The sequence below is a fragment of the Juglans regia genome, chromosome 9 (assembly GCF_001411555.2).
Source record: "Juglans regia cultivar Chandler chromosome 9, Walnut 2.0, whole genome shotgun sequence".
Lineage (NCBI taxonomy): Eukaryota > Viridiplantae > Streptophyta > Magnoliopsida > Fagales > Juglandaceae > Juglans > Juglans regia.
This window is the reverse complement of record NC_049909.1, coordinates 21452188-21466944: the sequence shown is the minus strand read 5'-3', so window position 1 is coordinate 21466944 and position 14757 is coordinate 21452188. Positions and strand designations below refer to the sequence as shown.

Below are 14757 nucleotides of genomic sequence, written 5' to 3'. Positions count from 1 at the left end.
ATGCTCCTAGCCACCATCCACAGGTCGACACAGGTTAGAAAAGTCTTCTGGAGGCCATGATACACTGAATTAGAAAAGTCCCCTTTGATTTAATCATGTGGGCCATGCACAGTCATGATCTTCAAGTTCTAGCTTGCCTGCTTAGTTTTGTACGAAGCTGCATTAATGGTAGGTAACTACTAGTCTTGCAAGGGATCATTAGATTGGACAAAGGGAGGTTTATCTTATATCACGAAATGTAGGAAATAATATTAGAAAGTAGGCTGGGTTGTTTGTTTCATTTGATTTATCTCTTTGTTCATTGTTTTGGTCCTGTTTAGTGAAGCATGTTTGGATGTTACCACCATTTTTTTCTCTACCATAAATAAGGACGATTTATAATAAGGAAGCCTGCCTTCCATTAATAATAAAAAAAAAAAAAAACTAGTCTTGCAAATATTCAATCAACCAAGGTACGTGTGTGAATGCGCGCATTTTGACCGTCAATTTGGTGATTAAGATAATTGTGGTTCTTCAATAGCTGTGGTCGCTGCCGCAAATGAATAACGTAAGACTTTTCCCGTTTGAGTGCACGGTCTTTGTCTGTACGTACGTTCGTAGTGTAAAAAAAAAAAAAACATAAACAAAAGCAAACAAAATTATTCGAAAATATGTTAATGTGTTGGCTATTGAAAATAAGAAAATTTTAAAATTTAAAGTTTAAATTAAAAAAATACGATAATAAAATTCACTTAATAAATGCATAAAATATGTACATATACCACGATTCCATCTTAAGATATTCGATCCGGTGGTGGTGGTGGTCATTATAAAAATAATAAAATTTTGTGATTAATTTATTATAATTAAAAAAAATTATAATTAATTATAATTATTAATAATTATTTTATTAAAATTAATTAATCACAAATAAATAATTTTTCTTTTTGTAGTGGATGATTCTAAACCATGTGACAACGATAGAATATATTTTTTAAAAAATCCAAGATAGATGGTCCAAATGACTGTTTGGAGAAGGAATAAACTCGTACGTAACCCCCCTCCCCTCCGGTAGTCAAATCTCAATCCATTCCAATCTGCTTACGGCCGTACTTAAACGACTTTTCGCCTTCCAAAGTGCTTTATATAAAAGTAAAAGCATTTTCTCATCTTTAGTACTTTACTTTTGTATTCCTCGATATATTATATATATATATATATATAATATGTATATGAAGAAAACAGCATCATAATTTTATTGATTGTGGAAAAATATCGTGATAACAAGACGGATATTTGAAAATTATAAAATTCAATAAAATTATTTCAGACATCAAATCCATATAAATAAAAAGTTTATACAGTAAATTAATCAAATCAAATCAATAACTAATCTAAACATGCCTATTTTAAAGCAAAACATGCAAAAATAAAATACGAACAAACCAAAGATCTAGAAAAATTAGGTTATAAGATTAAGGAGATCAATCTTATCAAGCCGAACAATACCTCGCATCTGGTTAGGTAGAATTCATCCTTCCACATATTTACATGTCAAGCTAGCTTTTTTTTGTCGGGTCAAAAAATATGTAACTTGATTTGCTTTCTTATAATATATGTCTGATAGAGAAGTGGACCCCTTAAAGCTTGATATATATATATATATATGTATGATTGAGTTTTGTTATCACTTTTATATATTTTTTTACATATTTTTCTAATATGATTATTTAAAATAATTATTTTATATTAAAAAAAAAGTGACAAGTCAATTATATTAATAAAGTATATAAAAAATATACAAAAATTACTGCAAATAATATATATATATATAAATATTACTTTCCCTTCACAGTTTTGATAGCATAGCATCTAAACTTTTAAGGTCTCGTTTATTTTAGAAAAACATCTTATCTCATCTCATCTCATCTTATTTAATGATTATAAATTTTTTAACTTTTAATATAAAATAAAATAAATAATTTAACTTTTTTAAATTTTAAAATAAAAATAATATTAAAAAATATATTTTAATAATATTTTATTCAATTTTTAATTTTAATCTCATTTTATCTTATTTTATTTTATTTCATCTCATCTCTAAAAACAAACCAACCTAAAATGGGTTCTTGGGTTCGAGTTCGACCCCCTCCCCTACTCACAAATAAAAATAAAAAATAAAAAATAGCCAGTTGCATGTTTCTGCTAAAAAAAACCACTCGCATGTTTCCAATTCTCTTATTATTTAACACATCGTCCTTATTCTTTGCCACCAACGCTCCAACCACCCTGTCTCTCTCCCTTTGGCCGTTTGTTTGTGTTTCTGCTCTCCTTCTCGTTTTTCCCCCACAGAGGACCTTAAGTTTGAGTTAGTCGGGGGAGGAAAATGGGATTCTTGATCTCAGATAAGATTGTCTATTATGTTCTTGTTCTTGCCATCTCGGTTTTGAATTGCGTCACCGAGTTTAGAACAAACGCTCAACCTTTAGCACAGAATGAAGGTATAACTTTTCTCACGCTACACTGATCATCTTGGGCATCTGTTTAATTTTCTGTGCATATATTTTGTTGTTACGAGTGCACTCTCTTCGCGGTCGTAGTGCCGCGGTTTTGTTTTCAGAATTGCGATGTTTCCGTACGTGTTTTGTACATACACCCGTTTTTTCCGTTCTGTGAAAGCAGTTTCTTTGAGATTTTTGTTTCATTTCCGAAATTCAGGGCTACGTTCATGATGAATGTCTAGTGAAAGTTGTGAAACTATGTCTTTTACCCTGATTACGTGAGCAACTTAAGTTTCAGTTTTTTCTTCTCCTTTTTTCTCAATTATTTAGAATTGATATTCTTCCGCATGAATAGCGAAAAGGATCATGATTGCAGTACAACTGTATTGAGTCTATCGACGGCCACTACAGAACAATATGCATGCATGTGATATGGGTCCACCTCAGATACTGTAGTGTCGGCCGATTGATCAGTTGATACATTTAATTTTTTTTTTTTAATCAAAAGGGAAGGTGGTGGCGTTTACTGAACGTGACTATGGGAGTTTCTCATCGTTGTAAAATATCTGAGCCATAGTTATTGCCTAGTAGGCGAGCCCGTCACTACAGTATCACCAAGTTGTTAATCGGTCTAAATTGGTCTAAAGTCCATCTCATAGATCCTTAGTTAAGCACTATTCTTGCATGTAGTTTCGGCTTACACCTGACTCAAACTCCTGACCTTAAGATTATTAAATATCAACTTGAACCAATTGAGCTACAACTTCGGTGATAGTTGATACATTTCATTACTTACGTAGAATATTTTCCTAGAATGATCCTCCATCTTTTGTCTGTCTAATTTAAAATATTATTTAATATTATTATTATTTTAAAATTGAATTATTTATTATAATTTATATAAAAATTTAAAAAATTATAATAATGAGATGAAACACTTTCACAATTTAAATAAGTCTAATAATTATTGATTGAGGTTCATTGGAACTTGAGTTTACATATTAAAAAGTTATATATGTTATTGCTAAAATGATTGAAATTAATTTATATAAGAAGTTTATAATTAATATTTTTTTATAAAACTAAATATTATCATGTTAATATTATACTGTATGTATTCTTTACTTGTCGTGTTTTAATTTTGAAAACATACTATATATGTATTTAATCATGTAAATTAAGTGCAAAAAATGGTTTTATTATTGAATGTTGGACTATAATTAGTAGTTGTCCAGTCCAGAGCAACTTGTGCTATTTTGGTTCAATTTCATCGAATACTTTTGTAAAGTTGATGCCCTAATTGATTATGTCATCTAGCAATAATAGAGGTTCTTGCAGGTCTTATCATCAATCAATGCATGCAGAGTGTAGAGAAAGTTTCTGTCCATTTTCGCTGTATAAAAGAATAATCACAGGGTTACTAAATGATCTTATCACTCATAAAAAGATTGAATCATGATTATCTAGATTTTTTTAAAAATTAATTTAAACTTTTTTTTCTTTTTTATGAGCCTTTTTCCACTGTATAAGACTGGTGTTTTATTTATTATATTTTCTGATTAATATTTTAGGAGAGAGATATATGTTCTTAATTTTTATAATAATTCCACCAAAATTTTTATTATACTATTGATTAATCTTTTTAAAATATAAACTTAGATTACGTGAGCTTACCTCTTTCTCTCTCAATTTTTGCTATTCATTTCCTTTTGACCAGGATGATTCGTAGATTTTATTTAACATACATATATACATTCGGATTACCAATTTATTTTGTTGATCAACAGTGAAAGCTCTCGAAGCAATATCCACAAAATTACAGAACTTAAATTGGAGGATCGACGAGAATTTTTGTCATGATACAAGTGTCAACATATCCAATATTGACGGTATCGAAACTTTAAGCAATGTCACATGCGACTGCACTCTCGAAAATGACACTGTTTGCAGAATCACGAGCATGTATGAGCTTTCCTTTTGCTATATCCCTAGCCACATTTTCCTTGATTAATAAACATGAACCTAAATGTTTGTTGATATCAGCACTTTTTTCATGGATTTTATATCTGTCTAGCTATCTTTTCAGCAATATTGATATATGTTAATAGTTGTGGTATACATGAGATATATATATATTTATTTATATAAGTATGCAAAAATATGCATGACCACATGATGATGTTTTCCTGTTCTAAATAGCACTAGAACTTTGATATATTTTTATTTCAGTTATTTTATGATTTTCTTTTTTTTTTGACAGCCAGCTGAAGGATCTTGCTCTAAGTGGAGTCCTACCAGCTGAATTCGGAAATCTTACTAACCTGATACAACTGTAAGAGAAATATGCGTACTTTAATTTTCTGCATTAGAGAGCTAGTGAAAAATTGTTTCGCTTAAAAATAAATTTTTCGTTTAAAAATAAATGTTATAAATTGATATAACTCGACATAATACCTTAGATTCTAAAACTCTTTTAATATACAGTATTAGATTTGACATCTCATATCGAGTCATGTCATTTTTACTTTGATATTTTTTTGGTAAAACCTAACACTTCTTGTTCAACTAAGCTCTCATTGCATCACGAGTAATTTGCTATTTTGCCATTTGAGAGTCTTTGATCATGGAGACTTATGATGGGTTCTCGGTGCATTCGAGGATAGGCCATTGCGTTCCAGAGACTTGAAATTTGATATAGGATCTGAATTGGTTTTTCTTAGAACTTTCAAAAGACCATAGGATTATTTTTTGTAAAAGAGATAGATGGTTATATATACGGTAAATGGTGATGCGATATACCAGGCAAGCTATCGATGAGGGCCATGACAATACAAAAATTGCATTTCTACGGGATATTCGAAAACCAGCTTAGTAAACAGGTCCATTAAAATTGCATTATCAGTGAAGACCACTTTTTTTTATTCTAGAATATATAAAGTCCATTAATATTTCATTAGATTTTGACAAAACTTCATGGAATATTGAGAAAGAGTACTAAGTAGTGAAGTTTCTTCCATTAAACAGTGATCTCACTCGCAATTATATCAATGGATCAATTCCTCCGAGTTTTGCTCAGCTCCCTCTTGTCAATCTGTGAGTAATTATTTGCATTTTGTATCTACGAAAGCATATCTTTTATTTTCCATGCAGGTGTTGGCCAAGGGTCAATGGGTTGGTCAGTTTGTAACGGTAATTGGTACTCTGCAGGTCTCTTCTGGGAAACCGGCTAAGTGGTACAATTCCAAAGGAAATTGGTGACATTACTTCACTTGAGCAACTGTAAGTACTCCTGAGTTAAATTTTTGTGTCGAACTGAAAGAAGATTAATAACTTGGATTACAGTAGAAGTTGCATTTTTTTTTAACAGGGTCTTGGAAGATAATCAACTCAGTGGACCTCTTCCGGAAAGCCTCGGAAAATTGAGCAACTTGAAAAGACTGTAAGAATGCAGTCTTCATCCTCCCTTAATTCCCTTGTATTTTATTGTATGCAATGTTGTTTCATCTTTGCAGTCATTCTAGTTATGTACTTCTTGCACTTATTTCTGTTTTTTTATACCTTTTGGAAACAATCATTCAAAAATAATGATTTTAAGTCCTCTATCAAGTATCAAGTGTGTACTAGTTGGAACTAGGCTTTAAATTATAATCCTTTGATAATTATGACTCAGTTCTTTTGGGTATTAGTTATGTACCACTGCCCACACTTCGTATTGCACCAACACTTTTTGCCATATTGCTTCAAGTAAATGAGTGACTGAATATTTCAGTATCTTGCAGCATTCTTTCTGCAAACGATTTTAACAGCACAATACCAGAAGCATTTGGCAACTTAAAGAACTTGGTGGATTTGTAAGTGATGCTATTTGACATTATTATATGGAGATGTAACTTTTAGAATTAAGAGATTCTTAAAACTTAAGCTACTCTCTGCAGTAGGATCGATGGGAGCAGAATATCAGGGAAAATACCTGATTTTATTGGGAATTGGATGGAACTTGACAGACTGTGAGTATTGTACTTCATTCCTTTTATCTGTAATATTTTCCCTCTTTGATATATGAATTTGATTTTTTTTTTATCTTTTGTTTATTATCTAAGAACTCTGTTTGCAGTGATATGCAAGGCACGTCCATGGAGGGCCCCATCCCTCCTAACATATCCCGTTTGACAAACTTAACTCAACTGTGAGTACATGTTCCTTTACTGGAAATTGATTAGAATTGGGAAATGTAGAAGATGGTACAATTATTTTTACTGATCTGTCATGTTTTTCAGGAGGATATCTGATTTGCAAGGATCAAGTATTGGATTCCCTGATTTGCAAAATTTGAAAAAATTGAAATATTTGTAAGTTCTATACATTTGCTTTGTTTTCTGCAACAATTGATCCTATTGTGACCAACTTTGTGGTTTATTTTTTATGCTCTTACTCTTGTGCTGTGCCCTTAGGTGGCTTAGAAATTGCTTAATCACTGGTCCAATCCCAGATTATATTGGAGAGTTGACAGCTTTGAAAGAATTGTAAGTTGCTTCAAATGACCATACTTCTCGAGATGTTTTTACTTATGAAGTTCTTTTTCTATGTCCAGGCTGAAATCCTGTTTAATTTCCTGCAGTATGCTATTTATGCACTTACTTTTCAACAGAGACTATCACATATAAGTCACACAACGCATGTCCATTTTTTTTTTCCTGTCAGGTTTTTCTGTCCAAAATTGTAATATCAACTACAATGTATGCTCATATGAAATTTTCTTTTCTTGTAGAGACCTGAGCTTCAATCGTTTAAGTGGTCCAATTCCAGAGCAACTTGGGAACTTGGATCTAGATTACATGTAAGCTGATAAAGCACATTAAGTAAATTTTTGGTCAATCTTTCAATTGTTGTCTTTATAATGTTTCTCAGATTGTCTCCATGTTTATACTTCTCTGAGACTGCTCTCTTGGCAAGAAACGAGATGACATACATTTTATGGATGTAGGTTTCTAACCAACAACTCATTGAATGGGGAAGTCCCAACTGGGATATTGGACAGCCAAAATAAGTTGTAAGTCTCCTTTAAGCTGAGAATTTTCATTTTATTTGGCTGTAAATCTGTCTATACACAATGATGATATGTTTCTTTGTATTGCAGGGATATATCTTACAACAATTTTTCAGGGTCGCCTGATGTTAGTTGCGGAGTACAGTCACCTGTGTAAAGTTTCTTTAATTCACTAATCATAGATTGTCCTGTCAAAGACAGAAGAAAATACATCTAATATTAGTTTATATTATCTCCATGCTAATCTATACATACACATGACTGACATATTCATTCCTCTTGCATTGTTCTAACTTGGTTTAATAATCATACAGGAACTTGATTTCCAGTCATTCATCTCTTGACAGCAATTCGTAAGTTCTTTGCCATCTTAAGACACAATTATTTTGCTTGTTTGAATTGCATTATGACCAAATTTATTTGACTGAACTTGAATTCTCAACTTCTAGGAGTCGTTGGTGTTTGCAGAAGGACCTTCCATGTTCTGGAAAAGCAAGTTGTAAGCATTGATGCATATATGATTGTGCTTTCATGAACTGCAGTAGCTTTCGGGTAAATATTGTATAATGCGATTACTTCTAAATCCGCAGATCATTCCTTGTTTATTAATTGTGGAGGGCAAGAGATGAGCTTTGAGGGGAATGAATATGTAGATGACTTAAGCAAAGAGGGCGGGTCGCACTTTAGTTCTGTTTCTCAAAAATGGGCTTATAGTAGTACAGGGGTTTACATGGGTAAGTCTGAGGCTTCCTACCTTGCAACGAATACATTTTCCTTGAATGTGAGTGGACCAGAATTCTACCAAACAGCCCGAGTTTCCCCTCTATCACTTAAGTACTATGGTCTTTGCTTGCGGAAGGGAAGCTACAAAGTAAAGCTCTACTTTGCTGAAATAATGTATTCTGATGATCAGAAATCTAGCAGTTTGGGGAAGCGCATATTTGATGTCTCAATTCAAGTGAGTTGATAGAGATCTTATAAGATTAGGCTGTAGTATGTCATATGATTTGCTTCCAAGGTTTTGCTTAGCTTTAAAAGAGGAAGGATGCCATTTTTTCTGAAGTTTACGAGGTTTAAGTTTGATTTTTTTTTTTTTTTTGTTCTCACAGGAGAAATTAGTTTTGGAGGATTTTAACATTATGGAGGAAGCTGGGGGTGTTGGTAAAGGCATCGAAATGGAATTTGATGCTCTTGTTAATGGTAGTACTCTGGAGATTCATTTATACTGGGCAGGGAAAGGAACTACTGCCATTCCTGACAAAGGTGTCTATGGACCTCTAATTTCTGCCATTTCAGTGACACCTAGTAAGTTTTTCTCCTGATTTAGGATCTCTATTTAGGATCTCTATCATTTGTATGATGAAGTTGTCATCTAAGCATTCATCTTCTTGTAGACTTTGACGTTACAAGTGGCCTATCTGCTGGAGCTATTGTTGGAATTGTACTCGCATCATGTGTGGTCTTTTTACTGATTTTGGTAGTTCTCAGAACGAAGGGTTACCTTGGGGGCAAAGACCTTGAAGATAAAGGTAATATTAATCACATAAAGTACTGTCTAGCCACCCATTGATGATTAAGCTTTGAATTCTTTATCTTTGTATAACACATGCAAACACCAAGGGAGAGACTATGGACAGAAGATGCTCCTCTATTTGAATAGCTTTGGCATTAATGATGAATAGACGATTGACCACATAATCTCTCTCTCTCTCTCCCCCCAACACACACCAAAATTCCTATATATTGCTGGAACAAGATACTGTTTCTAAGTAAGAGTTGCAAAATCTCTTCCTTAATGGTATTATTGGCTAATAATAGGTCCTGATATTCCAGTAATTCAGAAGAGTCGTACTCGTACGCTGATTAACGTCCCAATTGAAAAATAAAGTAATCTTCCATTTTCATGGCTGTTTGTGTCTATTTCGTTGTGTGTACCCTGTGGAAACACATTATAGCACAGTTATTTTTTTCTTTTCTTTTGTTCCATTCTCTCTCATTTGTGGAATATTTCCTATTTTCTTTCTCTTTCTTACAGAACTACGTGGACTAGATCTACAAACAGGTTTTTTTACCTTAAGACAAATTAAAGCTGCGACCAGTAACTTTGACCCTGCAAATAAGATAGGTGAAGGAGGCTTTGGACCCGTTTACAAGGTAATTATGATTTTTTTTTTTTTTTTAAATCTTGAAAAATGATAAACTCAACTCTTTCACAACTCTATTTTGAGTGGAATATGGTACTTATGTAAGATTGAAATTATTTTTAGTCAAGTGGCATAATTGCATGTATCATTATCCTTTTATCTTTGGTGAGTTTGATCATTTGCAAATGGTGTGAGCTTACCACAAGCTAAGTAGTTAGAAATCGTAGAAGATCCAACTTGAATATATGATTCTGAAATTGTTTTGCATTTCCTTAGGGTATACTATCAGATGGTGCTGTCATTGCTGTTAAGCAGCTATCCTCCAAATCGAAGCAAGGGAACCGTGAGTTCGTCACTGAGATAGGCATGATATCTGCATTACAACATCCCAATCTAGTGAGGCTTTTCGGATGCTGTATCGAAGGAAACCAATTGTTACTTGTATATGAATACATGGAAAACAATAGTCTTGCCCGTGCTCTTTTTGGTAAATCCTTTACTAGCATCCACCCTTTTTATTATTTAAAGAGTGAGAACCAGTAAGACATAACCGAAAGCTCTCCCTTTTATTTTGGTTCCCAATTTAGGTCGTGAGGAGCAGAAGCTACACTTGAATTGGCCTACAAGGAATAAGATATGCCTAGGAATAGCAAGGGGATTAGCTTATCTCCATGAGGAATCTAGGTTGAAAATCGTCCACAGAGATATAAAAGCAACAAATGTTCTCCTTGATAAGGATCTAAATGCCAAGATATCTGACTTTGGTTTAGCTAAGCTTGATGAAGAAGAGAACACGCATATCAGCACACGAATTGCAGGAACAATGTGAGTTCTATCTCTCTCTGTCTTCCGGTGTATTTAGCTTCTCTAAATAGGGCTTGTTTCTTGTAAGACGGATTCTAAACATGGGTACTGAAAACATTAGTACTCATGATTTTCATAATAGACCAAAGGATATAAATAGTTTGGACTTATGTAATGTATAGAAGATGCAGCCTACTTTTGTTAAAAAAATGTCACCTACCAAGTCTGTTCTGCATCACATTTTCATAGAGCATTTGCTGTTTAAACCCAAATATTGTCCTAGTGCCGTAGTGATGCGATGTAATGGGTTGCACTTTCACATATTCTGGCCAATGTGTGAACAGAAAACCTTACACATCATTTAGCGAATATTTTAGGTGCTTTTGTAATGGATATTAGAAGCTTTTCTTAGCTGGCATTCATTCTGTATAATGGCACATTTATTCACTGTTCTAGTGCTGTGTCTGGTTTTCTCAGAGGTTATATGGCTCCTGAATACGCAATGAGGGGTTACTTGACTGACAAAGCAGATGTCTACAGCTTTGGAGTAGTTGCTTTGGAGATTGTTAGTGGGAAAAGCAACACAAATTACAGGCCAAAGGAAGAGTTCGTTTATCTTCTGGACTGGGTAAACACCTCAAACGTTCTTGCTGCACATATTGATTTTAATTTTGTTTTGTTACTTTGTGTCTGCATACTTATGCATAAGATGATGAATGTTTTTTTCACCTGTTACTGAAGGCCTATGTCCTACAAGAGCAAGGGAACCTTCTAGAACTTGTGGATCCAAGTCTTGGGTCAAGCTACTCCTCTGAAGAGGCAATGAGAATGCTCAACTTGGCTCTCTTATGCACCAACCCCTCTCCCACTCTCAGGCCATTAATGTCTTCCGTTGTAAGTATGCTTGAAGGAAAAATTGCTGTTCAAACGCCAATAATCAAGCGCAGTGAAACGAACCCAGATGCTAGGTTTAAAGCCTTCGAGAAGTTATCACAAGATAGCCAAACACATATCTCTACATGGTTGCATGACAGTCAAATGCAAAGAGGCATGTCAATGGATGGGCCATGGATTGATTCCTCTGTTTCTCTCCAAAGTAAAGATGAGACCCGAGACCATTCTTCATCGAGCAAGCTTTTGGAGGAAAAATAGGATGTTCATTTAGAGTGATTCTTTTATAAGGAAAAAAAACAAAGCTTCATGAATTTCTTTTCTTGTTTTCTTTTGATTCCATTGGAGCTATGTCACGAATTATTTATACTTCCAGAACAACAGTTAGAGAATGTGCTTTTTTCGATTATTTACCAGATTCCTATACAGAGAAAAGTTGCATGACTGACATTTTTTTAATGGGATTCAGCCGGGGTTCCAACATTCTGATTACTGCGGAATGGTGTCAGTTTTGCTTTAGTGTTGGATGTAGAACTCGGCGTACAATTAACAGTTTTACTGTAGTGTTGAATGATGAACTAGGCATGCGAATACAGAAGTGTTGGATATCTCTTGATTGTACTATAAAATCGTGACATTTGATATAGTTCATACCTCTTTAATTTTTTATTTTTTATTCTTTTGTCCTCTCTTTCTATCTCTCTGTTTGTTCAGCTGAGCAGCAGCCAGGGCAATCATGAATAATTGATTTGCAATATCCATGACCATGAGCGCATAGGCCTGAAATTACAAAAGAACAGGAGCAACATAGAAGTGTGTGACAAGCTGCAACAAAACTTATCCTGATTTCTGACCTCCTCCGACCCGTAAAGCTTTCCTCAGATTAAGACCACCAAAATCATTCGTTGGATCACGCACCAGACAACCAGAAGCCCCAATCTTTTAGAATCCCAAGGAAATAATGTCGTGCCATGCCATCATTTCCGTGCGATAAAGTTGCCTTTTCTACATACAGTTTCGTCCATTGTGCCACTGGTCCCTCTCTCTCTCTCGTTAACCCTATAGCCTTCCTCAATCTTCGAAAGTCATTGGCATGGAAGAACCCAAAAGTCCGGAAAATGTTCTTGATTCCAACGTCGATCATGGGTTCCTGCATAGTCGGGATGAGTTCCCGAGATTTGAGTGCAAAGATAGCGTGAAGTCCGAAAATTTGCTTGATGTGCTAAAGTGTCGTCTGATCAAATGGACTATAGATGGAGTAGACATGGTGTTTAAGGATCAGAAATCGCTGAAATCTAACCGTTTTGCAAGTGGCCTTGGAAAACAGTCATTTTTAAGTGACAATCAAAATGGTAGTGGTTGGAACACTACTTCACAGAGTTGCCAGGATTGTGCAGAAAGTACTTATCAAGCAAAAAGAGATAAAGCAAGTTCTACTATGCAAGAAATTGAAAGGGCATGCTCGAATTGTGACGATCGTCAGGTCGATTTGAGGAGAGATCAATTCGATGCCACGAGCGAATGGGATAACGAACATGCCCATGTTCCATCAGGAAGCTATTATGATCATTTTCCTTTCAACTTTCTACCTTTTCGTCCATTACTGTTGATAAAATTTATTGGATTCCAACTCAACCTACTGGTTAGGATTTTCACATTTCCGATATGGCTATCATATTTTCCGTTCATGTTCATGCTGTTTCCATTTCAAACTCTAAGGCACATTAGAGGATATATGATGAGAAAGCTGTTTGGAAGGTGGGATGTCACGTATATGAATGTCACTTCTAGCGTAACTGAGTGTGTGAATGCACAAAAATCAGTGGTAGTGAGGGTTGGTCGGGCCATCTTCTCGGTCATCTACGTTTTGTGCATGCTTTTAGCGTTGCTAGCTTCAGGGTTCATACTAGGGGGTTTCATGATGACACCTGATTGAGAAGCCCATTCAGAAAGTCGAGACACTGAATTTCGACTACACCAAAACAAGTCCTGTTGCTTTGGTGTCAATCATCTCTTCTTCTGTTATTGGCAGTCGTTTCATTCCTTACAACCATAAATTGCAGCTCACTGTTTCATTAACAGTGCCTGAATCTGAGTATAATCGAAAGCTCGGTGACTTCCAGGTATGATCTCTGATCCCTCCAGATTTTCTGCTGGTGAAAATATGATGGCAATTTGTGCTGTGTTGATTGTATTGGCTTATCATTACTCTTAGATTTTCCGGATAATAGATTCTAATGCCCAAATGCAATGAAACAAGTTTGTGATTTCATCCACCATTATTTTTGCATGAAGGTGAGGGTTGAATTCCTGTCAGGAAATGGTAAAATCACAGCCTGTTCCAGTTATCCGTGCATGCTGCGATTCAAAAGCCAGCCGATCCGCTTTGTTGAAACCTTCCTTAAGAGTGCTCCACTTATTGCTGGTTTCCAATCAGAATCCCAAGTTCTGAACATAAAAATGAACAAATTCACTGAAGGGCTTGAGCCAACTGCCTGCTTGAAGATGACACTAGAACCTCGAGCAGAATACCAACATGGTGCCGGTATACCTCAAGTATATGCTGCATCGGTAGCGCTTGAATCTGAGCTCCCCAAGTTGAAGAAGATTATTTGGTACTGGAGGAGAACACTATTTGTTTGGGCTAGTATAATGTCATTCCTCACAGAGTTGGTGTTCATCCTAGCCTTCTGCAGACCTATGATTGTCCAGGGAACAGGAAAACCAAGGATTGGTTCAACTGCATGGGATTCTCATTCAAACACCATCTTCCGGAACAAAAGAACCTGAAGAGAAGGCTTACTTGCATAAAAAGGATTTGAAGGAATAATATTGAGTTGAACTCAACATTCAGAATTATTAAATTTATTGCTGTTTGTGGCTCTGACCCCCTTTCTTTTTTGTCCAGTAGTTTTTTAAGTCTTAAAATAAGTCAATTTCGCGACGTTTAATGTCGATTTATTTTCAGCATCAAGCATATTCAATGTTTTTTATAGTTTGGTGCTTAGATTTTTTATTCTTCCAAAAATAATAATCGATACAAGTTTTAAGCACAAGTGAACATAGCAAAGCTTAAACCAGACAGGCAGTATATTCTCGTCCATCATTTATATTTTCACTTTTCCAATGTTCAGTGGTACTCTTGAAACTAATCGAGCGGTACTCTGCTTTACCCAATTTTTATCACTTGCGATTGAAGATCTCAATAATTTTAGATGTGTTTAATAAAATATTATTTTTTATATTATTATTATTTAAAATTTTAAAAAAATTAAATTATTTATTATATTTTGTGCAGAAATTTTAAAAAATTATAATGATAAAATAAGTTAAAAATGCGAAATAAAAAAGATCCAGTTCACGACTTTTATCAGCCACATTCCATAAATAA

The 14757-nt window shown here is 34.4% G+C and overlaps 2 protein-coding genes across 2 annotated transcripts; both read left to right on the top strand.

The window, feature by feature from the left end:
- Window positions 1–2190: 2190 nt before the first annotated feature.
- Window positions 2191–11974, top strand: LOC108985003 (probable LRR receptor-like serine/threonine-protein kinase At1g53430). Its single transcript, XM_018957126.2, has 24 exons — window positions 2191–2480; window positions 4268–4442; window positions 4741–4812; window positions 5505–5573; window positions 5688–5759; window positions 5848–5919; window positions 6260–6331; window positions 6416–6487; window positions 6595–6666; window positions 6758–6829; window positions 6932–7003; window positions 7249–7317; window positions 7465–7530; window positions 7618–7680; window positions 7842–7880; window positions 7977–8026; window positions 8118–8485; window positions 8637–8832; window positions 8922–9056; window positions 9563–9681; window positions 9948–10158; window positions 10259–10496; window positions 10953–11103; window positions 11217–11974. Exons 1-24 carry the CDS (start codon window positions 2366–2368, stop codon window positions 11625–11627), a joined length of 3051 nt encoding a protein of 1016 aa, XP_018812671.1. The 5' UTR covers window positions 2191–2365; the 3' UTR covers window positions 11628–11974.
- Window positions 11975–12459: 485 nt separating this feature from the next.
- Window positions 12460–14249, top strand: LOC108985348 (seipin-3-like). The gene is made up of 3 exons (XM_035693874.1): window positions 12460–13265; window positions 13399–13489; window positions 13662–14249. The coding sequence occupies exons 1-3, from the start codon at window positions 12460–12462 to the stop codon at window positions 14154–14156; spliced, it is 1392 nt and encodes a 463-aa protein (XP_035549767.1). The 3' UTR covers window positions 14157–14249.
- The last annotated feature ends 508 nt before the right edge of the window (window positions 14250–14757 follow it).